Source organism: Pelophylax lessonae (genome assembly GCF_965119305.1).
Source record: "Pelophylax lessonae genome assembly, chromosome: 6".
Lineage (NCBI taxonomy): Eukaryota > Metazoa > Chordata > Amphibia > Anura > Ranidae > Pelophylax > Pelophylax lessonae.
This window is the reverse complement of record NC_138773.1, coordinates 18,013,419-18,041,090: the sequence shown is the minus strand read 5'-3', so window position 1 is coordinate 18,041,090 and position 27,672 is coordinate 18,013,419. Positions and strand designations below refer to the sequence as shown.

General features: G+C 45.7%; 1 protein-coding gene across 1 annotated transcript in view; it reads right to left on the bottom strand.

The window, feature by feature from the left end:
* Positions 1-1,552: 1,552 nt before the first annotated feature.
* The window catches only part of LOC309558965 (uncharacterized protein), a 50,329-nt gene continuing 24,209 nt past the window's right edge, over positions 1,553-27,672 (bottom strand). The window contains exons 3-4 of the mRNA XM_082262069.1: positions 13,715-13,788; positions 1,553-1,956 (exon numbers count right to left, since the gene is read on the bottom strand). Of these exons, the coding sequence (XP_082118195.1) occupies positions 1,583-1,956; positions 13,715-13,788 (448 nt within the window). The 3' untranslated portion in view covers positions 1,553-1,582. The remainder of the gene's footprint in view (positions 1,957-13,714; positions 13,789-27,672) is intronic.

Genomic DNA, 27,672 nt, shown 5'->3' with positions numbered 1-27,672 from the left:
GCGGATCTCCGAAGTGACAGGAAGGGACAGATTGCAGGGTTCAGCATAGCTGAACCTGCGATCTGTCCCTGTGTCACTCAGTCACCTCCCCCCACACACGTCGGTAAGCACCAGGCATACATTAACCCCTCCCTCTCCAATAAAATGAACCCCTTCCCTGCCAGTGTCTTTTTTACAGTAACAGTGCATATTTATAGCACTGATTACTGCAGTAATGTCACTGGAACCCCCAAAAGTGTCAAAAATGTCAGTCAAGGGTCCGATCTGTCCGCCGCAATGTCGCAGTCCCGCAAAAAAAAAAAAAAAACGCAGATCGCCGCCATTACTCGTTAAAAAAAAACACCAAAAACGACAAAAATCCCTTAGTTAGTAAACGCAATAACTTTTGCACAAACCAATCAAAATACGCTTATTGCAATTTTTTTTTACCAAAAATATGTAGCAGAAAACAAATTGGCCTAAAATGATATTTGAAATTGTGATTTTTAAAATTTTTTGGGGGGGAATTTCATATAAAAAAATGTGAAAAATATTGTTATTTTTTCAAAATTGTCGCTATTTTTTTTGTTTATAGCGCAAAAACTAAAAATCGCACAGGTGATCAAATACCACTAAAAGAAAGCGCTGTTTGTGGGAAAAAAAGGACGTAAATTTTGTTTGGGTACAGCGTCGCATGACCGCGCAATTGTCAGTTAAACTTGCACAGTGCCGAATCGCAAAAAGTGGCCTGGACGTAAGACAGCAAAATCCTCCGGTGGTAAAGTGGTTAAGTGATTAGGCTCCGTTCACATGTCAGCGTATGGATCGCGGCGGGATTCCGCCCGCGATCCGGGGATTATTGCAAATCGCGGGATGCCTGTGCGTTGCCCGTGATTTGCAATAGCCCCCCAAACGCTGAGCGATGTTGCCGCGATTTCCGCCTGCCGAATCGCGGGACGCATTACGCCCAAAAAAGTACAAGAGCTTCTTTGGAGCGTATTGCGTCCCGCGATTTTTTTTTGCGTGATGTTACCACGATTCGGCAGGCGGAAATCGCGGCAACATCGCTCAGTGTTTGGGGGGCTATTGCAAATCACGGGCAACGCACAGGCATCCCGCGATTTGCAATAATCTCCGGATCGCGGGCGGAATCGCGGCGATTCTGCCCGCGATCCATACGCTGACATGTGAATGCAGCCTTATTATTTAAAAAAAAAAAAAGTTTACAAACAAATGGGGGCACTCATGCGGGGTCCATCCAGAGCTGCACTATGCGCATCTATTGACACACACGGTGAGGCTCAGCCCTGCCCCCTACACCCTCATCGCTATATTTGATGACAGAAGCAAGAGCCATTGCCTCCCGCTGCTTTCATGAGGTCCAGTGAGGGTGAAGAGAGGAGAAAGCCGCTGCTCTTGGGCACAGTGGATCAAGATCAGCCCAGGTAATTATTTTGGGGGGGGGGGGGAGCTGCACATATAAGGTTTTTTCTCTTAATACAGAGGAATGCATTGAGGTGAAAAACCTTTAGTCTTTGCAATCACTTTAAATGACAAAATGTTAGCTTTTTTAAGGTTGGGCTTAAATCAGGCTTGATGCCCTCTACTGTATAATACAAGAACTGTCCTCTTTAGCGGCTTCCTGAGCTTGTAGGAGTTCTGATTTTGCTCTACGTTCAGCTTCCATCACTGCTTTCTCTTTTTCTCTCTCATGAAAAAAATTGAATAAAATGTTTTTTCTGTCAATCTTCTCAGCAATAAGGTCTCTTTTCACTCCCATTCGGAACTCCACATCTTTAATGAGTTCATAAAGGCACTGCAGTATGGTCTCGTGTTTACCGCGAGTTTTCAGATGATCCTCACTAGTGTAATTCTCCAAGGGAAACATATTCTTCACCCCCATCTGCCTGAATTTTTCCTTCACGTCTGGCAGATTTCTGTTGAGCTCACGAGTGATGACCACGATGGGCATGAGTCCTTAAAACATGAAAAAAGCAAAGTGTGAATTTCTTTTTTTTATTACAATATTACTTACACACACAATCCTGGAAGCTTTATGCCCTAAACAAAGGACTGTATATTCCTCTATTTTTTATTATTTCTGAGTTATATGCTGCAGCTCCACCATCTCCTGTAATGCTGTACAGAGTTACTGCCACAGTAATGCCAGAGTAGCTAATAAAATGATATCATTTAACCACTTAAGCCCCGGAAGATTTTACCCCCATTCCGACCAGGGGGTATTTTGCGATTCGGCACTGCGTGACTTTAACGGACAATTGCGCGGTCGTGCGACGCTGTACCTAAACAAATTTTGCGTCCTTTTTTTTCCCACAAACAGAGCTTTCTTTTGGTGGTATTTGATCACCTGTGCGATTTTTTGATCATGCGCTATAAACAAAAATAGAGCGTCAATTTTGCAAAAATAGCAATATTTTTCACATTTTTTTATATGAAATTCCCCCCAAAAAAAATGTAAAAATCAAAATTTTTTTACTTTTTCGGCCAATTTGTTTTATGCTACCTATGTTTGGTAAAAAAAATTGCAAAAAGCGTATTTTGATTGGTTTGCGCAAAAGTTATCGCGTTTACTAACAAAGGGAAAGATTTTTGTCATTTTTGTTGTTTTTTTTTTTTAACGTGTAATGTCGGCGATCTGCAATTTTTTTTTGCGGTACTGCGACATTGGGGCGGACAGATCGGACCCTTGACTGACATTTTTGACACTTTTGGGGCTACCAGTGACATTTCTACAGTAATCAGTGCTATATATATGCACTGTTACTGTAAAAATACACTGGTAGTGAAGGGGTTAACTTTATTTGGGAGGGAGGGGCTGTGTGTATCCCTAGGGGCGTGCTTTCTACTGTGATTGGCTGTGGCTTGAGCTGTATGGACACTGATCAACGGATCTACATACTAGATCCGAGTGATCAGTGTCTTAACAGCAAGGAGAATGACAGGTGGCTTGTTTACACAAGCTGCCTGACATTCTCCCTCTCCCCCGCCGATCGCCGAGTGACCGGCGGACATCGGGTCCGCTGGTCACACGCGAGGGGGGGGTCCGTGACCACGCGGGAGCGCGCCTCCGGGGGCGCGCGCTCGCTCCCTAGACCCTCACAAGCTAGTGACGTAGCCCTACGTCACTTTGCCTGTGAGGGGCTGACTGCCGACGTAGATCGGCGTTAGGCAGTCGGCAAGTGGTTAATAACTGAATATTAGAATGAGCTCTATTTCAACAAGCTTGCAATGTAAAAAGGACATCATGGAGTAAAAATCTGCAAAAATCTCAGCTTCCTCAGCAGGGAAGCTGAGAATCAATTCCCACATGGGCATGAATCTTTTGATTTAGTGGGTAATTACCCTTATTGTTGATTAGCCCTATAAATTGCATTAGACTTGTCAGTAAAAGCAAAAAAAGGAAGAGACCACTGTGGTACTCAGCAGAAGTGGCCCAAATCATTAAAAATAAAAAGCTAGCATTTTGTAATTATAAAAAAACCCAGAGCAATGAAGATAAGGAAATCTACAAGATTAGGCAGAAAAAGGCCAAGCAAGTTATAAGAACTTCTAAAGCGCAGGCAGAAGAAAAACTAGCTCAGTCTATGAAAAAGGGGGATAAGTGTAATGTTCCGGTACCTTGGTACCCTAAATTACACTTTCCACAAGTGTATGCGACCTACCATTTACTTTTGGAAAGGTGCGCATACACCTTTAAGACTGGAGCTGTCATCACTCAGCGCCGGACTAGATGGCTATTTAAGGCGTCGGCTCTCACTCACATGTGTTCGTTCAAACACCCTTACTTCGATGCAAACCTTGCTTGAAGCTTCCATGCTTGCAAGCTTACTTCGCTGACAGAACCTCTCTGCGCTGATCCCTTTGTCCTGCTACTGGATTATCCGCATCTCCTGAACCACCCTTCGGCTATCGCTAATAGTGCTAAGTATCCCGCAAGGGAATTCTCTATAAACTTATACTAAGCTTACACTGTTTAGCTCTGCATAGTAAGGACTGTTTATTACATCTGCATAAACTGGATTGCTAGCTCTTGAGACTACTGCTACTTTCTGCACTGGGTTTAATCTCTTTTGTATGTCCACCTGCTATGCTATCATCTGCTATCTTACAACATTGCTAAACCTTCCTGCATCCATCTGCTACTGTCTCACCTACAAGTGTCTATCATCTATCACCTCCACTCTACCTATCCCTCAGACCTTCATTATTGTGTTACCACATGCATAGAGTCATTCTAGGAACCAGCTTGCTAACTGTGTGTATTTACTGGCTGAAATAAGACCTTCCACACATGATGAGTCATTGAGGTTGGGAATGGTATCTCAGCATATCTCTTACATGACTACTGACGTGGATATTATTTCTGCAGCTGAAAATCCACACCATATAAAAAACGCAGGAGCGTTACAATAAGACATTCTTCAGATATATAAATGAAAAAAGGAAATTAAAACAAGGAATTAAAAACAAAGGACGGAAGGTATGTAGAAGAGAATAAAGGGCTAGCCGACTGCCTTAATGAATACTTCTGTTCAGTTTTTACAGAAGAAAAAGAAGGAGAAGGACCTCCACTTGAAAGGATGACTAATGAATCGTTTGATGCATGTGTCTTTACAGAGGAAGACGTTCTAAGATTGCTGTCTAAAGTGAAGACAAATAAGTCACAGGGTCCTGATGAGATACACCCAAAATTATTAAAAGAGCTTAGTGGTGAGCTGGCAAAACCATTAACAGATTTATTTAACCAATCATTAGTAACAGGAGTCGTCCCGGAAGATAGGAAATTGGCAAATGTCATGCCCATTCACAAGAAAGGTAGTAGGGAGGAATCGAGCAACTATAGACCAGTGAGTCTGACATCAATAGTAGGCAAATTAATGGAAACCCTATTAAAGGATAGGATTGTGGAACATCTTAAATCCCATGGATTGCAAGATGAAAAACAACATGGGTTTACTTCAGGGAGATCATGTCAAACAAATCTTATAGATTTTTTTGACTGGGTGACTAAAATAATAGACGGTGGAGGTGCAGTAGACATTGCATATCTAGATTTTAGTAAGGCTTTTGACACTGTCCCACATAGAAGACTTATCAATAAACTGCAGTCATTGAGCATGGACTCCCATATTGTTGAGTGGATTAGGCAGTGGCTGAGTGACAGACAACAGAGGGTTGTAGTCAATGGAGAACATTCAGAACAAGGTCATGTTACCAGTGGGGTACCTCAGGGATCTGTACTGGGACCAATTTTGTTTAATATCTTCATAAGTGATATTGCAAAAGGCCTCGATGGTAAGGTTTGTCTTTTTGCTGATGACACAAAGATATGTAACAGGGTTGATGTTCCTGGAGGGAAACGCCAAATGGAAAAGGATTTAGGAAAACTAGAAGAATGGTCAGAACTCTGGCAACTGAAATTTAATGTGGATAAGTGCAAGATAATGCACCTGGGACGAAAAAACCCAAGGGCAGAATATAGAATATTTGACACAGTCCTGACCTCAGTATCTGAGGAAAGGGATTTAGGAGTAATTATTTCAGAAGACTTAAAGGTGGGAAGACAATGTAATAGAGCAGCACGAAATGCCAGCAGAATGCTTGGATGTATAGGGAGAGGTATAAGCAGTAGAAAGAGAGAAGTGCTTATGCCGCTGTACAGAACACTGGTGAGACCTCACTTGGAGTATTGTGCGCAGTACTGGAGGCCATATCTCCAGAAGGATATAGATACTCTAGAGAGAGTTCAGAGAAGAGCTACTAAACTAGTACATGGATTGCAGGAAAAAACTTACCAGGAAAGGTTAAAGGACCTTAACATGTATAGCTTGGAAGAAAGAAGAGACAGAGGGGATATGATAGAAACGTTTAAATACATAAAGGGAATCAACTCGGCAAAGGAGGAGAGCATATTTAAAAGAAGAAAAACTACCACAAGAGGACACCGTTTTAAATTAGAGGGGCAAAGGTTTAAAAGTAATATGAGGAAGTATTACTTTACTGAGAGAGTAGTGGATGCATGGAATAACCTTCCTGCAGAAGTGGTAGCTGCAAATACAGTGAAGGAGTTTAAGCATGCATGGGATAGGCATAAGGCTATCCTTCATATAAGATAGGGCCAGGGACTATTCATAGGATTCAGATATATTGGGCAGACTAGATGGGCCAAATGGTTCTTATCTGCCGACACATTCTATGTTTCTATGTTTCTATGAACTGCAGACTCCATCAAAGACACCCAGTTTCCAGCAGCAGACAGAGACCTGACTTAAGCCTCGTACACACGTACCGATTGTCGGCCGTAAATATTCGGCCAACGTCCGATCGGCCGATTGTCGGCTTGTTAGTATGATGCTTCCGACAACCGACTGCGACTTTTCGGCCGAACAAAATCTGGTGTGCATGCAACAAAATTTTTGTTGGCTGACAGCAGAACGGCCGATTGTTCGTCAGTCAGTACAGATTTCGGCCGACAAAAATCAGTTGAGCAAGACTGGGCATGCTCAGAGAAGAAAAAACACGCGGAAAGTTAACCAGAACATGACATCACTTCTGAAGTTGGTTGTTGTCGGCCAACAAAAGTCAAGTGCAGTCTAGAGCACATTTCAACCGACAACCAACCAACACAACAGCATTGGACAAAAGACGGCCAATCGTTCGGCTGACAATCGGTACGTGTGTACGGGGAATTACCCCACTCTTCAGGCATCTGGGTGTAGCTTTCTTTTTCTGCCTCCTTGAAAATAATGGTGATCTTAGGACCATACATTTTATTTAAAAAAAAAACCTCTTGGATGACTACATTTTCAATGTTATGTTGTTGTGTGATAATAAATATCCCCTGAAGAAGCCGAACCCCTTGGTAAAAAAAAATGTATATGGGATAATCACCCCCAAAAAATGTACCAGCTACTAATTATGGTTGTGAACATCCAAAATGAAAAGGACCCGATTCAGCAAAGGTTTATAATATTGGAACATCCAAAAACAAAAATAAAACAAAAAAAAAACACTTAAACCAAACCTTCATATTACCCAAACACCCTCACTTTCCCATATGCCCAATTGTTCCCAATATTTTCAATTTTAAAATATAGACTTCAGGTATGTGTTTGGAACAAAATAGGTTTTATCTTGCAATCCAGGTAGGCAAGAATCCATCTTTATAATGAATACATCTATATGGTTAATTCATATTGTACGTAATGATCTGTTACTTTCATAGAGCATCGTTATTCTGCCTCTATCTACCCCTGAGGAAGAACAAAGTTGCTGTTCGAAATGCGTTGGTATCTCTGTCCTTTTCTCTGTTGACAGTTTCTGCAGGAAGTTTATATTGACTTGTATGGATACATGTGCACATGCAATGCTAAGTCGAGCATGTTTTATTCTTGTTTAATATTTGAATGCATTTTTTGTATGAGTAAAAGATAGACAGACAGATAGATAGACAGATAGACAGACAGACAGACAGACAGACAGACAGACAGACAGACAGACAGACAGACAGACAGACAGACAGACAGACAGACAGACAGACAGACAGATAGATAGATAGATAGATAGATAGATAGATAGATAGATAGATAGATAGATAGATAGATAGATAGATAGATAGATTGCCTTGCAAAATATTCAGCCCCCTTGAACTTTGCGACCTTTTGCCACATTTCAGGCTTCAAACATAAAGATATAAAACTGTAATTTTTTATGAAGAATCAACAACAAGTGGGACACAATCATGAAGTGGAAGGAAATTTATTGGATATTTCAAACTTTGTTAAATAAAAAAACTGAAAAATTGGGCGTGCAAAATTATTCAGCCCCTTTACTTTCAGAGCAGCAAACTCTCTCCAGAAGTTCAGTGAGGATCTCTGAATGATCCAAAAAAAAATAAAAAATTACAAAAAAATTACAACTTCAAAAAACTTGCCATGCTTCTTAATAAATTATTTTCCTGACAGACTCCATGGCAGCACATGTATGGGAAACCCCTGCCTCCTCTCCTACCCTATAGGACCTCACTCCCATAAATTTTTGCTCCAAGCCAGGAGCCGTGTTCCTTTTTTGTCCTCCTCTTGCAAGAGAAGTCTTACCTTATAGGATATGTCAGCTTCTATGGACCTGGCGGCGCATGGCTTGACGTTTCCTGACGGTGCCTTTTCTGTGACAGTCCAGCAATCCCGGTATTAACTGGGTGGACCCGGGCGGTATTAATGCTTGAAAAACGCCATAAATCCTGAAGGAGAGGTGGGCTGCATGTTTGGCCAAACGTCACTGCTATTAGCGGGAGGCCCTAATACACGCGCCAGATTCCTGTTGAACACTCCAGGTCCTGAGCTATCTGTGGGTGGTAATGTATTATTTTGCTTCATTTTCCATTTGCTTCATTTTACTTCCTGCTATGCTGTCTATGGTGGCTGGAGCGCTCCTGCACTCCAGACCGCCGCTCTCAGCTCCTCCCCCGCTTCTCCTGGCTCCCATTGGGTGCTCAGGATGAGGCTTGGCCCTCACAGCGGTGTGCGCATGCGCGCGCACCACAATCCGTCCCTCTACGGCGTGATGCGTCATGTGGGCGTGGTTTTAGCAGCTCCCGGGAAATTTAAACAGCTATCATAGCTGTTGGATTTGGGATGTCTGCGGGCTTTGAGGCGGCTTCCCCGTGCGGTGTCTCTGCCTGTGTCTGGTAAGTCCTGCATTGGGGCAGTCCTGGATGGGGAGAAAAGGGGGGGGGGACGGTTTGATTACTCTCTCCCTTTGCCGGCTTCCTTAGGTTGTCTGCAATGGATGCTTCACTGCCCCCTGGTGGCCAGTCCCTGCGCAACAGGTGAGTTAGTTATTTTTAACCCTTACCTGTCTGCCAGCTGGTCTTGGTAGCCTGATCTTCTTTCCTACTTTTCTTTTTCTTTTCAGCCCACTTAGGTCTGAGCAAGGCCCTGTTACTGGAACAAGCGATCATTCACCTTCAACTCACCGTCACTCATCTTCTAGATCTCGACGCCATAGGTCCAGGGCCAGGCATCATGAGGATACTCCAGGCTCAGTTAATCTTCAGCCTTCCTGCCTTTCTGGTTGTCCCACAATAAAAATCTTGTTGGGGCTATCAGGCCCATGTCCCTGAGGACAGGTCCTTGTGTGATGCCTGCTATTCTCGGGCACTTAAGGAGAAGAAAGGCACGGACCAGCCAGTGGAATCCCTGGTCAGACGGATCGTCCAAGAGTCCCTCAGGAATTGGGTTCCTAGCTGTTTGTCTGGTCACTCATCAGAGGCACCAGCTCTTCCCCCCAAGGGAAGATTTAGAGCCGGCAAGTTCCCAGCCAAGTCGCTTTTCAGTGGATTCCTCGGTAAGCGAAGATGACCTAGAGGACCAGGCCTCAGGTTTTGATTTTTGCCATGGTTCCACCGCTAGTGAAGGAGGCACTAAAATGGGAAGACCCAGCGGAATCCCCAGTGAAGCAGAGGAAGTACTTTTAACACCTCAAAAAAGAGCGTTCTCATTTCCCCTTTTTGGGTGAGCTGGGAGAAATCATCACGGATGAGTGGGAAAGAGTGGAAAGGAAGAACTCTCTGTCGTCCAAAGTTTCCAGGATGTATACCTTCAAAAGTGAGAAGGTTAAGCATCTTGACTCTGCCCCTACAGTGGAAGCGGCCTTAATGAGGTTAAGAAAGCACGTCACCTTACCGCTGGAAGATTTGGTTTCCTTTAAGGACGGATTCGATAGGCGTATTGACACAGATCTTAAGAAGATCTATTTGTCAGCCGGCTTGGCCTGTAAACCAGCTTTGGCAGCCACGTCTAAGGCCATGGAGGCCTGGGTGGATAATGTGGAGGCCACACTGCAGTGTCTCCAAAGAAGTGGCTAGAAGCTTGGCAGTTCAGGAACTGAGACTGGCGATGGCTTTTCTGGGGGAGGCTTCCATGGATATTATATGCCTGGTGGCGCGGATCATAGTGTCCTCTGTCTCAGCTAAGCGCGCTCTGTGGCTGCGCCCTTGGTTGGCTGATCCTGCATCCAAGCAAGCTTGGTGCAGGATCCCCTATGAGGGACACAAAGACTTTTTGACATCAAGCCCGTCCAGACAGTGCGGGTAGGCGCTCGCTTGCTTCATTTTGGGCAGCCTCAGTCAAAGATCGCTGGACCATCAAAACCGTGTCAAACGGCCTTGTCTGGACCTTCGACAGACCTCCTGTTCTTCATTTTGTTCCCACAACTCTACCTCGTTCAGAAGACAGAAAGCTAATCCTTCTTTCGTATGTAGATTCTCTGGTTGATCAGGGTGCAGTAGTTCCTGTCCCAACCGGGCAAAGGTTTCAAGGCCTTTATTCTCCTCTCTTCATGGTATTGAAGAAAAACGGCTCCTTTAGACCAGTCATAGATTTGACTCATCTAAACTCTTATCAAGAAAGAAAGGTTCAAGATGGAAACACATTTCACCATTCGCCAGGTGGTGCCAGTGGCCAAAGAGCTGCAGAAGTTTCTGCGCTTTGCAGTAGGTCAAGTGCATCTTCAGTTTACCTGTCCCCGTTTCAGGCTTACCACATCACCTCAAATCATTTCAAAGATCTTACTGGTTGTAGTAGCCCTTATCAGAGCAAAAGGGATTCAACTTTATCATTACCTGGACGATCTGCTTCTTTTATTGCAACATCAAGATCATATTCTTCATCACAGGTGTCAAGTGATCTCCATCCTTCAGGAGTTCGGTTGGCTTCTAAACCTGGAAAAGAGCCATCTAGATCCCACGAGATCCCTGAGGGGGCTCTCGTCGACACATCCAGAGGCACCATCTCCCTGCCATTGGAGAAGATTCCGACAATTTGCGACAGGATATGTCTAGCATTGTCAGTGTCCCATCTTTGGGCCTCCCAGTGACTGCGAATAATCGGGACTATGGTGTCCATAGCCCCCATGGTCAAGTGGGCTCAGTGGAAGATGAGGCCCTGCTAGATGGGTTTCCTACAACAGTGGAGTCCGAGGAGTCCAGATGCTCTTATCTGGATAAAATCCTCCATGAAGGAGGGCCTGACTTGGTGGCTCCAATGGGAGAATCTCCTGAATTGCCACTCGATTGCTCCTGCTCCTTGGGTAGTCGTGACATCGGGCGCCAGCAGGTCAGTTTGGGGTGCGCACTGCCTGTCAGAGGTGGCCCAGGGCAGATGGGACATCCCTGCTCTCAGGGTGGTCTTGAATGTTCTGGAGCTTCAGACATAATTCTGTGCTCTCAGGGCCTTTCATCATCTGGTGTCCGGAGCATCTGTCCTCCTAAGACTGGACAATACGACAGCTGTTGCATACATCATGAGGCAAGGGGGTACCCGCAGCTCTTCCCTCCTGAAGGAGGTAAAACCAATTATGACATGGGCTCAACGGAATCTTGCCGATTTGTCAGCTGTTTACCTTCCTGGAGTCCCGAACGTCCAGGCAAATTTTCTGTCAAGGACCGACCTGGAAAACAAGGAGTGGTCCCTTCATCCAGAGGTCTTCAGGTGGGTCATCTCTCTGGGATTTCTTCCGGAAGTAGACCTGTTCGCCTCACCAAACAATGCCAAACTGAAGAAGTTTTACACAAGATGGCGTTATCCCCAGGCTTACGGAGTAGATGCTCTGACAGATCTCTGGAGTTTCCACAAAGCATATGCCTTTCCCCCAGTACCAGTCATATTCAAGTTCTTGCTGAGACTCAAGAGGGATAGAGTAGAGATCGTTGCAATTCTTCCATTTTGGCAGAGGAGACCATGGTTTCCTCTGTTGCTGCAACTAAGCTGTTGGGATCCTGTTCCTCTGCCAATCAGGCCGGATCTTCTGTCTCAGGGTCCTATACTTCATCCCTGCCCGGCACAGCTTCATCTCATGGTCTGGTTCTTGAAAGGGAAAGACTGAAGGCTCTTGGTTGTCCAAATGTGGCAATTCCCACAATGATGAGTGCTAGAAGACCGGGTACCAACAGGGTTTATGAGAAAATTTGGTCCAAATTCAAGGATTACATGGTTAGTGTCTCTGGCACTATTACTGATCCAAAAATCCATGATATCCTGGGTTTTCTACAGACAGGACTGGATCTATCCTTAGCGGTTGGCTCTCTCCGAGTCCAAATCTCAGCCATCTCTGCTTTCGCAGGGACTGCATGGGCTAAACATCCTCTGGGTCGCCAGTTTTTCAGAGGTGCTACTAGGCTGAGACCTCCTAGGAAGCGCAGGTTTCCCAAATGGGACCTTCTGCTAGTCCTGGATTTTCTTTCCTCAACCAGTTTCATGCATGAAGATCCTTTTTTCCTCAAAAACCTTTCCATGAAGACGGTTTTTCTGGTGGCTATCACATCAGCCATATGTGTATATGAAATTAGCGCCTTGGGGTACAAGGAACCGTTCCTAACCTTCTTTCATGATCGAGTACTGTTAATTCCGATGCTGGGTTCTAATCCGAAGTTAACATCGGTTTTTCACGTTAACCAGGAAATCGTTTTATCCACATTCAGATCTCAAGATGATCTTAATACCCATTCATTAGATGTGGGTGATACCTTACATTCATATCTGGGAGCAACGGCCCCTTTTCGCCAGTCGGACCACCTATTCGTGCTCTTCTATGGGAAAAACAAGGGCAAGCGGGCATCTTCAAGATCAATAGCAAGTTGGATAGTTCAGACCATCCAGTGGGCATATAGAGCTAAGGGACTGGCTCCTCCGGAAGTGGTGACTGCACATTCAACCAGAGGGATATCCACGTCTTGGGTGGCTTCCCTGCATGTTGCACCTGAAGTCATTTGCAGAGTGGCCTCATGGTCCTCGATTAATACCTTCATGATGCATTATTGTGTTGAACCGACTTCTTTGTCTTCGGTCAATTTTGGTTTAAAAATGTTGTCTGTTGATGGTGCAAATTAAACCTATTTTCTGTTTGACCAGCAGTTGCCCACCCGGGTGTGTATGGCTAGTTATTTCCCATACGTGTGCTGCCATGGAGTCTGTCAGGAAAACGGAAAATGTATTATCAAATACTTACCGCAATTTTCCTTTCCTGATGGACTCCATGGCAGCAGGAGTTCCCTCCCATCTGCTGGAGTAGTCTATTTATGGAACATGGCTCCTGGCTTGGAGCAAAAATTTATGGAAGTGGAGTCCTATAGGGTAGGAGAGGAGGCAGAGCTACCCATACATGTGCTGCCATGGAGTCCATCAGGAAAGGAAAATTACGGTAAGTATTTGATAATAAATTTTCCGTTTAAAAAAAAAAAAAGGTAATTTGGGGGGTATTTTGTACTTTCCTGCCTTTTTCAGATAGGCCATCAGTACATTGGGAATGATCAATTCTTTATATAGTATATAACCTTACTACGGACTAAATAATATACACTGATTTGGATTATTTTTTACCAAAGAAATGTAGCAGAATACATGTTGATTTAAATTTATAAAGAAAGAAAAAAAAAAAAAAAAAAAACCCCAGTAGTAACAAAAATACCACCAAATGAAAGCTCTGGTTGTGTCAACAAAATGATAAATACATTTCATATGGATACAGTGTTGCATGACCGTGCAGTTGTCATTCAAAGTGTGACAGCGCTAAAAAGGTGAAAGGTGGGTAAACTATATTAATTATTGTGTGGCATTTTTTTTTTTTTTTTTTTGCACGTCATTGCTTGTGTTAATCGTTTTTCTTTACAAAATACTGCCAACAAATTTGTACTTTTAAAATGCAGGAAATTCTGTACCTGTTATACATTTGGCAGTGTTGAGTAGGTCTTTCAGTTCCGGTTCTTGACTATATGAAATACCATTTGCAGCACTGCAAAATAAACCATATATTTGTCAAAATCACAACTGTAAAATACAAAAAAATAAATAAACAAACAAGTAAAATAAATAATGGAAGATATTGGTGAAAAACAGATACATTGTTGATTTGCATTATATCTTGCAGAATATTGAATCAGTTTTGTTCAGTATTCAGAGAATCATACATTACATTAACAATGCTTGCCTGGATTCAGATTTGCATAATTCTGCTTAGATCAGAGACATTTACTGAAAAGGATTCAGGAGAGGAAAAAAGCTAAATCAGCAATTCTCCTTCCCAGATCATTACTTACCAATCCTTAGCAAGAAGAGAGAATAGGTGCCGCCTATTCTCTCTTCTGTCTGCCAGCGGGACTTCGCTTCTGCCTGTTAGAGCTGCCCTTGGTGTTGGCATAGTGAAATTGAGCACCCCAGAAATAGTGATGGACGAACATCGGCCGGGGCGGTTCACGAACGTCAGCCGCAAATTTTCTCAAAAGTTTGCGGTGGGCCCCATTGACTTTAATGGGAGGCGAACTTTAAAAACCTTTAGGTCATATTTGCAGCCACAAAATACTTACTAGCTGTGCACAAATAGTCCCAGCACATGGACAATGTCTTAACAGAAGTATTGCAATTGGAAAAGTTGCCCAAAAATGTTAATTTTTTTTTTTTACAGCAAATTTTTTTTTTTTTCATAAATCAGCCAGAACTGTCAACAGCCGGTAAATACATGTCAAATACATATAGGGTCCATTCACATATCTGTAAAATGGGTCCACATCCAGTCCACAATTTGGTGTAACGTTTAACCACTTTACCACCGGAGGATTTTGCTGTCTTCCGTCCAGGCCACTTTTTGTGATTCGGCACTGTGCGACTTTAACTGACAATTTGATCACCTGTGCGATTTTTACTTTTTGCGCTATAAACAAAAAAAGAGCGTAAATTTTGAAAAAATAACAATATTTTTCACATCTTTTTATATGAAATTCCCCCCCAAAAAAATGTAAAAATCACAATTTTTTAACATTTTCGGCCAATTTGTTTTTTGCTACATATTTTTGGTAAAAAAAAATCACAATAAGCGTATTTTTATTGGTTTGCGCAAAAGTTATTGCGTTTAGTAACAAAGGGAAAGATTTCTGTCATTTTTGGTGTTTTTTTTTTTAACGCTTAATGGCGGTGATCTGCGATTTTTTTTTTTTGCGGGACTGCGACATTGCGGCGGACAGATCGGACCCTTGACTGACATTTTTGACACTTTTGGGGGTACCAGTGACATTACTGCAGTAATCAGTGCTATCAATATGCACTGTTACTGTAAAAATGACACTGGCAGGGAAGGGGTTAATTTTATTGGAGAGGGAGGGGTTAATGTATGCCTGGTGCTTACTGACGTGTGGGGGGGGAGGTGACTGAGTGACACAGGGACAGATCCAGGGTTCAGCTATGCTGAACCCTGCAATCTGACCCTGCCTGTCACTTCAGAGATCCGCCCGCTGTGTTTACACACAGCGGGCGGATCTCCAGACTCGATCCCCGACGATCGGGTAAGAGCAGCGGCGATCGCCGCTGCTCCTCTCCTGGCCCGACTCCCGCTGTGACTGAAAACAGCAGGAGCGAACCGGCGGCGGGCGCGCGCTGCCCACAAGGGGCGGAGTCCAGCGACGTAGGTCTACATCGCTGGACGGGAACGAGCCACTTTGCTGCAGTAGCAGCAAAGTGAGCGGGGCTAAAGTGGTTAAAGACCCATTGATTTTCAATTCCAGTCTGAAAAAACTAGGCATTCACTGGATACAGAAGTAAGTGTCGGCCATAAAAGGCCCCAAAAATTAGCCCACATGGGTTTACCTGACAGCTAAGAACGTAGTATTCTGTAACTGAAGGTTCATTAGGCATTCACAGAAAAAATAATTGTCGGCCATGAAAGGCCCCCAAAATTTGGCATTCCATGGACATGAAATGCCTTCTATGCCGCTGTATTTAGCGAAGACGAGGACCAGGAATTGTTGTGGGTGGATGGCGGTCTGACGGATATTTGTGGCCTGTCATGAGGAATTTCAATGAAACATGGTCTACTGATCAGATGTGTTGAATTCCTCAGAGATCCATGCCTCATTCATTTTTATAAATGTGAGGTAGTCTACACTGTCATGAGCTAGGTGAGTGCGCTTATCGGTCACGATCCCCCTGCTGTGCTGAACGTCCTTTCGGACAGGACACTGGACGGGGAGGTTCAAGCCAACAGTTCCATTGCAAATTGTGCAAGCTCTGGCCAGAGGTCAAGCCTGCCCATCCAGTAGTCCAGGGGTTCATCACTCCTCAGAGCGTCCACATCGGCCGTTAACCCGATGTAGTCGGACACCTGTCGGTCTAGGCGTTCCCTGATGCTGGATCCGGAGTACAGCTGTCGATGGGTCGGCTGAACTGACCAATACATCTTCAAACCGCCCTCTTCTTGCAGGCGCTGTTGGATTGCTACCCGCAACTGTCTCTCTTACTTGAAATTCCTCTGCCAGCGCACGCAAAAGCAGAATGCAGCATTTCTTGCAGCAAGGCCTGGAAGTGCTGCATTCTGACCGCCCTCTGTGATGCTGGAAACATTTCTGCCATTTTTTGTTTGTACCGGGAGTCTAAGTACGTTGCCACCCAGTTCCATTGCGTCGGGCAGTCACAAATAAAACGCCTGACGGGCAGGTTGTGTCGCCACTGAATGTCAGCAAGGCGAGCCATGGCTGTGTAAGATCTTCTGAAATGGCTTGAGATTTTTCTGGCCTGCCGCAAGACGTCCTGGACCCCAGGGTATTTGGCAACTAATTGCTGCACGACCAAGTTCAGGACGTGTGCCATGCATGGCACGTGTGTTATTTTGCCCTGTTTCAGCGCGCTCAGCAGATTGCCACTGTTGTCGCACACCACTTTACCAACTGTCAAATTGAGTGGTGTGAGCCACTGATCTGCCTCTGAACGCAAAGCTGAAAGGAGTGCAGGACCAGTGTGGGTCTTGTCTTCCAGGCACAACAGACGCAGCACAGCATGGCAACGCCTCACCTGGCATGTGGAATAGGGAGGAGGAGGAGGAGGAGGAGGAAGGCCTGCATGCAATCCGTGGCAGTACACCCAAATCTACACGGGTGCCACGGGTTACATGCTTGACGGCCGTCAGAAGGTTCACCCAGTGGGCAGTAAAAGTGATATACCTTCCCTGCCTGTGTTTGTTAGACCATGTGTCTGTGGTCAGATGTATCTTGGCACCAACACTGTGTGCCAGAGATATATTCACTTGCCGCTGAACATGGCCATACAGCTCTGGAATGCCCTTCTGCAAGAAATATTTTCTGCCTGGGACCTTCCATTGTGGTTTTCCAATGGCCACAAAATTACGAAAGGCCTCCGAGTCCACCAGTTGATATGGCAGCAGTTGGCGGGCTATCAGTTCCGACAAGCCAGCAGTCAAACTTTGGGCAAGAGGGTTATCCGGCGTCATCATTTTTTTCCGCTCCAACATTTGGGACACAGAAGCCTGCCTTTTTCAAGAACAACTTGACGACGGCACGGCATCATGGAAGGTGGAGTTGAGGACAATTGGGAGGAGAGAGGAGAAGGAGAAGAGGCTGGACAGTGAGAGGCTGGAGTGTGGCTTTGTGGGTTCTGACGGTGTTGCTCCTACGAGGATGTCCAAGCGGCGTAAGGCAGCCAAACCTCCCCAGTGCCTCACCGACTTCTTCACGGCCGGCCCGCAGAGAGGTAGGCAAGATGGCGCCAATCTCAGCGTGGAGCATGGCCCTCTTCAACCAGGGGGAGATAGTGAAACAGACAGGGGGGGGATCTGGGGGCCATCGCAGACCTGGAGGGGTGCTCCCCACCCTACTACCCCACTACACGCAGCCCAGCTAAATCTAGACAGCGCAGGGAGGGGATCCCCCCTCCACATAGCATGTGATAGCCCAGGCCTTTAGGCCGCAAAACCCATGTAATGCCACAACAGAACTGTTCCCGGCCACTGACCAGGCTATTTCGGAAACTACCATGAAGAATATGTTGCTCTCACTACACAGCACCATGTATGCGGATTTCTCAGCCATGTTTGACACATGCCGACAAAATTCAGCATATAGAGAATAACATGGCGGACCTGTATACTGCTCATAACGACCTGGTAGATGCCTATACAGACCAAGACAGCGAAATACAGCGCCTTCACATCAAAATAGCAGATTTAGAAGATTGCTCAAGGCAAAATAATAAAAAATATAGGGGTATCCCCAAATCGGTGCAACACAGTGACCTCACTAACTTTGTGCACATGCCTGATGAAAGCCCTGATTCCATCGATGAGTGATATTGAATTATGTGTTGATAGAGCTCATCGTATTCCCAAACCTAAATTCCTTCCTGATACAGCTCCCAGGGATACCCTGGCACGTATACATTATTACCACGTCAAGGAGCGAGTTGTGCAGTTATGCGAGCAGCCAAGCAAAGCCCAGCGGTACCTCATGAGTTTATGGCCATCTTGCTCTACACTGACATCTCTCAGCAAACGGCTCTAAATAGGAAAAAGCTGCCTCCGCTCACCAAGATTCTGTGCAACCACAATGTGATCTACAAGTGGGGCTTTCCCATGAAGCTTCTGGTTATGTGGAATGGAAAGACCCATCCGATATACAGTGTGGATAAAGGCATTCACCTCTTCAAGCAGTGGCGCCTGCTACCTCCTGATGGTCACCATTTGGCGATGCTTTAATGGCACAGAGAGGGACTTCACTTTTATATCCGCTGCTCATTCCTCTTACTTTCGCATAGATCTCTTTTTGACCAACAAGGGTACTCTGCAAAACGAGCTTGCGGCTAAGATTGGCGTAATTTCTTGGTCAGACCACGCCCCTATAATGTTAAACTTGTTGATAACCTCCTCTAGATATTTGATTCTGCATTGCTGGAAGATGAGAATTTGCGCCAAACGAGTCTGCAAGAGCACCGCAACTTTTTTATGTATAATGACAACCAGGATGTTGGCAAATTTATGCTGTGAAATGAATATAAAGTTTATATGCGTGGTATCCTCATCAAGCTGGCCTCTACGCTTAGTAAGCAGAGGAGGAGGTGAATCGAGGAGGTGCTGAACTCTATTACAGCTAAAGAAAGGGAAAACAAAATAACCCATCCCCTCACCTAACCAAAGTGATAGCATCTGAGAGACAAACCCTTCTCTCCCTCCAATTGTACAAATATGAAACTCAACTTAAATATATAAAGGCACGTTTCTATGCCCTTCACAACAGAGCAGGAGCTTGGCTGGCCAAGAAGGTTAAATCTAAACAACTCAAACAAAGAATCCTAGCCTTGAAATACCCTATTCCGGCTTACCTCCTGTCCAACCCGAGGAACATAGCAAATGCCTTAGAAAAATACTATCAGTCACTGTATGACCTCCGTAATGATATAACCACGCCCCAACCGACCCTGAGCATATCACTAAATTCTTATCTGATGTTAAATTACTGGCCCTGTCATCTGATCAACTAAAATCAATCTCCCAACCCATTACTTCTCAGGAGATCTGCTCTGTTATTGCTAAGCTCCCGAATAACAAATCCCCGGGGGAAGACGGGTTTCCCAATGAATACTATAAATGTTTTCCACAGAATTGGCACCCCACCTATAATCCGTATTCGCTCTCGCCTCCTCCACTGCTTTGTTTCCCCCTGACATGTTACAAGCTGTGATTGTCACTATCCCTAAACCAAACAAAGACCCATCGCTCCCTAACCCTCAGACTACAGGCGGTCCTCCCCTTCCTAGTACACCCAGACCAAGTGGGTTTTGTCCCGAGCCGGTAGACCCTTGACGACACCAGCCATCTCCTTAATCTGATCTCCCATATTGGGCCCTCTCGGATGCCTTCCCTGCTCCTGTCCTTGGACGCGGAGAAGGCGTTCGACAGGGTCCACTGGGGCCATCTCCAAAAAGTGCTTGACACATTTGGCAGTCGTGACTGGTTGCAATCTGCCGTTATGTCCTTATACTCCAACCCATCCGCTTCGGTCCTTACATCCGGCATCAAATCAAACTCCATACATATTACGAATGGAACCCGTCAGGAATGCCCTCTCTCGCCCATCATTTTTTATTTTTTTTCCAAAACAATTTATTAAAATGAAGTACACAGCAATCCTAACAAGTGTGAAAATCATGACATGTACATTCAAATGTAACAAGAAATAGAAAGAACCCATGCGATAAACACAATTGTAATGTACAATGCAACTGTAAACACTGGGAGGGGGTAAGGCATCATGGAGGCTCTAATATGAGGCTCATCTCGATTGTGGGGTCACATATTTGGAAGCTTCTTTGCCAACGTTGAGATCTGGGGTTTAGGAGTAGAGGATGTATCGTGGTGAGGCCCCCTGGACCCCGACACCCCCAATGGGGAACTTGCTGTTTTCGAGGAACAGAAGGCAGACACCATACATAAACAACCTTCAGTCAGGAATAACTTGTACTGGTGATACGCGGGGGATCGAACAGGGAAGGGCAGTGACCTTCGGATGGTGGCTGGTGTGTCCAGAAGGAGGTGGGGAGAGGGGGGGGGGAGAGGGGGAGGGAAAGAGGGGGAGGAGGGGGGAAGGAGGCAGAGAGAGAAGGAAGGGCGGGGAGGGGGGGGGGACAGAAATCGGCCCCATAGACGATTGCACGTTAGGGTGAACTTGGCCTCAAGCTAGGTATAGTCAAAGGAGAACACCTGGTGATCAAGTGCTTAATGTCTGAAATTCGGGTAGGGACCAGAAGTGTATCCAGAGGGCCTGTTAGTAATTGGGTTTTTACTAGATGACCAGTAGAGGGCCTCAGTCAGCGCTGGGAACACGAAGTGACAAGAAACGAAGCTCACACAGCAAGTTGTCACAAACATGTCCGATTTTTATTCTGCGTAATTTTCTCTTTTATAGAGGCAATGACGTCGTGGGATAAAATCTTCTAGCAAATCACAGTAATCAAAAAACATCAGTAGAAGAATCTTAACCAATAATATCATTACAGCAAAAAGCTGGCTATAAAATATATTTCCAAATATCGCATGATACAGAATATTAATCATTAACATGCTTTGAGCCAAAACTCAGCATTCTGAGGTTAGTTTGACCCTTAAAGTCAACATTGGCATATTGACTTAAGCCTTGCAAAATTATCATTAACTTTTGAAATGAGATAAATGCACTATTTTCTACAAAGTGAATTTAGGGTATTTTATGAGGTAAAAAGTTTGTGATTAACCCCTTCCCTTCCTCACAGGGCCCAAGTCAGGTAATGTTTATGGTTGGAGTCCTTGGCCTGGGCAATTAGGTCCTCCATCTCAGCAACCTGATTCACCCTCCGAAACCATTCTGCAATGGTAGGAGGGGAGGTGGACAACCAGTGGCATGGGACAAACATTTTAGCTGCATTAATGAGGTGCAGGGTAAGAGATTTTTTATAGTTGGCAAAGGATAGGGAGGTGTGATGCAGGAGATGAGAGTTGGCCTTGCGGTTCGCCCGGCGGTCGGTTCACGGCAAATTTTGCTTGTTCGCTACCCGCCAAATTTTCGGACACATGGCGTAGTTCGCGGCGGCCATATTTGTTTACATTGGGGAGAACTTTGACCCGTGACACAGCCGTCAGGTGGAACGGGACAGCCAATTGAAACATTGAAGCACATGGACAGTCCCCCTACCTCATAAATAGACCAGAGCAGGCGGCCATTTTACATTCTGCTTTTTGCCAGCATAGGGAGAGGTCTGCTGTATGCATCAGGGAGAGATTGCCAGACACAAATAGCTCTGTTAATGTCCAAAAAAGTCCTTTTCAGGGCTGGTAATTCGGTATAGGTCTACTACAGTCTCTTTTCTGTTTAGGGGCAGGTATCCAGTCGGTGCTTTAGGGGCAGTTTGAGATTGGCAGCAGTGACACAAATCGCTCTGTGAATGTCCACAACAGTTCTTTTCAGGGCTGGTATTTCAGTATAGGTCTACTACAGTCTTTATTTTAGGGACAGGTATCCAGTCGGTGCTTTAGGGGCAGTTAGAGATCGGTAGCAGTGACACAAATCGCTCTGTCAATGTCCACAAAAGTCATTTAAAGGGCTGCAATTTTTTTGATATTGGTGTGTAGTGCACTATATGGTGGGGGGGGGGGGGGGGGGGTAATCCACGGTATAATATACTTTGTAGAAAGCATATTATAGTGGATTAGTAGCATTATTGTGCACTGTGCAGCACTGCGACAGTTGTGGTGACTGAGCGTTGCTGCAGCAATACTACAAACAGTGACAAAAGCACTTTTAATGTATTATAACTGGTGTGATAGACCAGTGGCCCCCCAATACCACAGATTGAAGTGGGGTGTTATTTAACAGTATACTTTTCTAAGATTGTATTTTAGTCCTGCAAAAATGTGGCCTCTCTTGCTGTGTTAACTATGCTACACACAGTGACAACAGTTACTGGCCAATTATTTGTAGAACTGGTGTAATAAACATGTGCCCCCCCCCCCCCAATACCACAGATTGAAGTGGGGTGTTATCTGAGTATACTTTTACAAGTGTATTTGTGTCCTGCAACAATATTGCCTCTTTTTCTGAGTTAAGTCTGGTACACACCGTGCCAAACTCCCTGACCAATTTTTGGAACAACTGGTGTGATAGACCAGTGGCCCCCCAATACCACATATTGAAGTGGGGTGTTATCTGAGTATACTTTTACAAGTGTATTTGTGTCCTGCAACAATATTGTCTCTTTTGCCGAGTTAAGTCTGGTACACACAGTGCCAAACTCACTGACCAATTTTTTGAACCACTGGTGTGATAGACCAGTGGCCCCCCTATACCACATATTGAAGTGGGGAGTTATTTAACAGTATACTTTTCTAAGATTGTTTTTTAGTCCTGCAAACATTTGGCCTCTCTTGCTGTGTTAACTGTGCTACACACAGTGACAACAGTTACTGGCCAATTATTTGTAGAACTGGTGTAATAAACCTCTTGCCCCCAATACCACAGATTGAAGCGGAGTGTTATATACCTTTTTCCAGATATACTGTGATTCTCTAGAAACTTTTGTCACAGGGTAATTTAAAAATATAACAGGCAGAGGAAGAGGCAGACACTTACGCAGGGTTGGTAGGGGTAGGGCAGGAGCAGCAGGCCGGAGCCAAAGTGTGAAGTTTCAGAAGGCGTGTGCGATTACGTCAAAGGACGCACCAGACTTGGTTGAGTGGATCACTCAGCCTTCCTCTTCTGCACCCTCCTCCTCCTCTCTATCTGCACCCTCTTCACTCTCTGCTGTGTGCACCCCCAAAGACAATACCACAAACAACACAACAACCACCGCCACCGCCACATACCCTCTGCTTGAGTCACTGGAATTATTTTCCGATCCATCACAAGACATTTGTGATGCGCAGGCATTGTTGGCATCGGATCAGGAAGAGGAGGTAGCAACAGCCGCCACTCAGCAGTCTGACGACAGTACCCAGATCAGCCCAAGGAGGTTGGTCCCCGCTGTTGCTGCCTACTCCGAGATCTGGAATGTAAGTGGCGGGGAAGGTGACGTGGATGATGACGTGTCTATGGACGTCACGTGGGTGCCCACAAGAGAGGAAGAGGAGGGGAGTTCAGATGGAGAGACGGACCAGCAGATAGGGAGGAGAGGCAGGCAGAACTTGCATTGCACAAGAGATACAAAGCAGACTGCAAAAGTATCAAGAGCGAGCCATCAACCATGTACTGTCACATCTGGTGCTCCCAGGATGCCGGCACATGGCTCCGCGGTGTGGGCTTTTTTCAATGTGTCCGTTGCTGACAACAGTGTTGCCATCTGCAGTCTTTGCAGTCAACGCATAAGTCGCGGTAAGCCCAACACTCACCTAGGGCGACCACCTTAAGAAAGCACCTAAACTCCCATCACCGAGCCAAGTGGGAGCAACACCGTCAGAACCCACAAAGCCACACTCCAGGCTCTCACCGTCCAGCCTTTTCTCCTTCTCCTCTCTCCTCCCAATTGTCCTCCACTCCACCTTCCCTTCCATGATGCCGTTGTCAGGTCGTTCTGGAAAAAGGCAGGCTTCTGTGTCCCAAATGTTGGAGCGGAAAAAAATGATGACGCCGGATAACCCTCTTGCCCAACGTTTGACTGCTGACTTGTCGGAACTGATAGCCCGCCAACTACTGCCATATCAACTGGTGGACTCTCATAAATTTCTAGCCATCGGAACACCACAATGGAAGGTCCCAAGCAGAAAATATTTCTCGCAGAAGGGCATTCCAGAGTTGTATGGCCATGTTCAGCGGCAAGTGAATGTATCTCTGGAACACAGTGTTGGTGCCAAGATACATCCAACCACAGACACATGGTCTAGCAAACACGGGCAGGGAAGGTATATCACTTTTACTGCCCACTGGGTGAACCTACTTAAGGCCGTCAAGCATGTAACCCGTGGCACCCGTGTAGATTTGGTTGTACCACCACGGATTGCATGCAGGCCTGCCTCTTCTTCTCCTCCTCCTCCTCCATCCTCCCTCTCCTCCTCGGCTGAGTCCTCCTTTTCCACTGCTACCGTCTCTTCCACTGCGCCGCCCAAGACCCCCAGAACCTATTCCACATGCCAGGTGAGACGTTGCCATGCTGTGCTGCGTCTATTGTGCCTGGAAGCCAAGACCCACACTGGTCCTGCACTCCTTTCAGCTTTGCGTTCACAGGCAGATTAGTGGCTGACACTGCTCAATTTGACAGTTGGTAAAGTGGTGTGGGACAACGGTGCCAATTTGCTGAGCGCGCTGAAACAGGGCAAAATAACACACGTGCCATGCATGGCACACGTCCTGAACTTGGTCGTGCAGCGATTCGTTGCCAAATACCCTGGGGTCCAGGACGTCTTGCGGCAGGCCAGGAAAATCTCGGGCCATTTCAGAAGATCTTACACAGCCATGGCTCGCCTTGCTGACATTCAGCTGTGACACAACCTGCCCATCAGGCGTCTTATTTGTGACTGCCCAACGTGATGGAACTCGACATTGCATATGCTTGATAGGCTGCTCCAGCAGAAATGTGCAGTTAATGACTACCTGTACAAACTCTGCGGCAGGACAGGTTCTGGGGAGCTTGGGTTTTTTTCACCTCGCCATTGGCTGCTCATGCGGGATGCATGCAGACTTCTGCAGCCATTCGGTGAGATCACCAAACTGGTCAGTCACAGCCAGGGCGCCATCAGTGACATCGTACCTTACACCTTTTTTCTGGAGCGTGCATTGCGTTGTGTCATTGATCAAGCTGTCGAGGAGCAGGAGCAGGAAGATGAGGAAGTCGCAATGTTGGATGAATTCCCAGTGGGTGCTACTCCATCTGAGACAAGTCAACAACAAGAGTCTGAAGAGGAGTCAGAGGAGGATGGTGCCGGGGCGGATCAGGAGGAGCAAGAAGAGCATGCTTTAAACCTTTCTGGGATCCCTGGAGTTATTCGTGGATGGGGGGAGGAGAACGGGGATGACATTATCCTGGATGATGAGCTGGAAGCAGGTCACTACACCGCTTCCAGTTTAGTGCGAATGGGGGCATTCATGCTCCAGTGTTTTAAGGGGGACCCCTGTATAAAAAGCATAAAGGCCAAGGACCAGTACTGGGTGGCAAAGTACTTAGACCCCCGGTAAAAACAAAAAATGGCAGAAATGTTACCAGCATCACAGAGGGCAGTCAGAATGCAGTACTTCCAAGCCTTGCTGCGAGAAATGCTGCATTCTGCTTTTGCGTGCACTGGCAGAGGAATTTCAAGTCACAGAGAGACAGTTGCGGGTAGCAGTCCAACATCGCCTGCAAGAAGAGGGCGGTTTGAAGATGTATAGGTCAGTTCAGATATGAGATCCTTCTTTCAGCCGACCCATCGACAGCTGTACTCCGGATCCAGCATCAGGGAACACCTAGACCGACAGGTGTCCGACTACATCGGGTTAACGGCCGATGTGGACGCTCTGAGGAGTGATGAACCCCTGGACTACTGGGTGGGCAGGCTTTACCTCTGGCCAGAGCTTGCACAATTTGCAATGGAACTCTTGGCTTGCCCCCCGTCCAGTGTCCTGTCCGAAAGGACGTTCAGCGCAGCAGGGGTGATCGTGATCGATAAGCGCACTCGCCTAGCTCATGACAGTGTAGACTACCTCACATTTATAAAACTGAATGAGGCATGGATCTCTGAGGAATTCAACACGTGACCAGTAGACCATGTTCCATTGAAATTCCTCATGACAGGCCACAAATATCCGCCAGACCGCCCTCCACCCACAGCAATTCCTGGTCCTTGTCTTCGCTACATACAGCGGCAGAAAAGGCATTTCATGTCCATTGAATGGCAAATTTTTGGGGCCTATAGTGGCTGACACTTACTTGTGTATCCTGTGAATGCCTAATGTACCTTCAGCCACAGAATACTACATTCTTAGCTGTCAGGGAAACCCATGTGGGCAAATTATTGGGGCCTTTTATGGCCGACACTTACTACTTTATCCTGTGAATGCCTAATGAGTCTTCAGCCACCAAATACTACATTCTTAGCTGTCAGGTAAAACCATGTGGGCTAATTTTTGGGGCCTATAGTATCTGACACTTACTTGTGTATCCTGTGAATGCCTAATGAACCTTCAGCCACAGAATACCACATTCTTAGCTGTCAGGTAAACCCATGTGGGCTAATTTTTGGGGCTTTCTATGGCCGACACTTGCTTCTGTATCCAGTGAATGCCTCATTTTTCAGATTTTGACATGTATTTACCGGCTGCTGTCAGTTCTGGCTCATTTATAAAAAAAAAAAAAATAATAATTTTATTGCTGTAAAAAAAAAAAAAATTTAAGGAAACTTTTCTAATTGCAATACTTCTGTTAAGACATTGTCCATGTGCTGGGACTAATTGTGCACAGCTAGTAAGTATTTTGTGGCTGCAAATATGACCTAAAGGTTTTTAAAGTTCGCCTCCCATTAAAGTCAATGGGGCCCGCCGCGAACTCACAGTTCGCGGACTTTTGAAAAAATTTGCGGCTAACTTTTGCGAACCGCCCCGGCCGATGTTCGTCCATCTCTACAGGAGATATTGGGCTGGAGTAAAATCAGGCGTGAAGGTGGTGATGCGAGAAATTAGGGAATGAACTTCTCTCCAGAACGGCTGAATGATGGGGCATTCCCACCATATGTGTAACAAGGAACCCCTATTGTGGGAACATCTCCAGCAGTTGGGAGAATTAGTCGCCAAGAATTTGTGCAATAAATCGGGGGTTCTGTACCATTTGGTGTACAATTTGAAGCCGGTTTCTTGAGGAAACACATTCAATGATCCCTTGTGGATATGGTGGTAAATATGGGTCCAATCATCCTCCGAGAGGTCCAAGCCCAGTTCTCCCTCCCATCTTGAGCGGAGTGCATTGGTTTGTGCGTGTGCTGATGGGAAGAGCATGGAGTATAGTAGTGATATCAGATAGTGGTGTGGGCCCGGGGTATCGCAGATCTTTTCAAAGGGTGTAAGGGTCCTGGACCAATCTGCCAAGGCCTGTGTGTGGGTCAGTAAGTGTTAGATTTGCAGGAAATTATAGAAGGGTATTGTAACAGTTGGGTATTTAATAAGGAGAAACCCAATAAGATAGCAGGCGAGATCGGACAAAAAAGTGAGTGGCCCTAAACGGCAAGTCAGGTGAAGGGCCTTCTGGGGGTAAGTATGGGAGACCTGGGGGAAAGTGAGTAGTGGAGTGTAAGGTCGAAAGTGGGCTACATTTTGGGGAGAGGTCCAACTTCTTACAAATTGCACGGAATATGCGCAAAGTGGCCCCCATTAAAGGGTGTGAGATGGTGTGCTTTGGCGTTGTGGATGAAGTC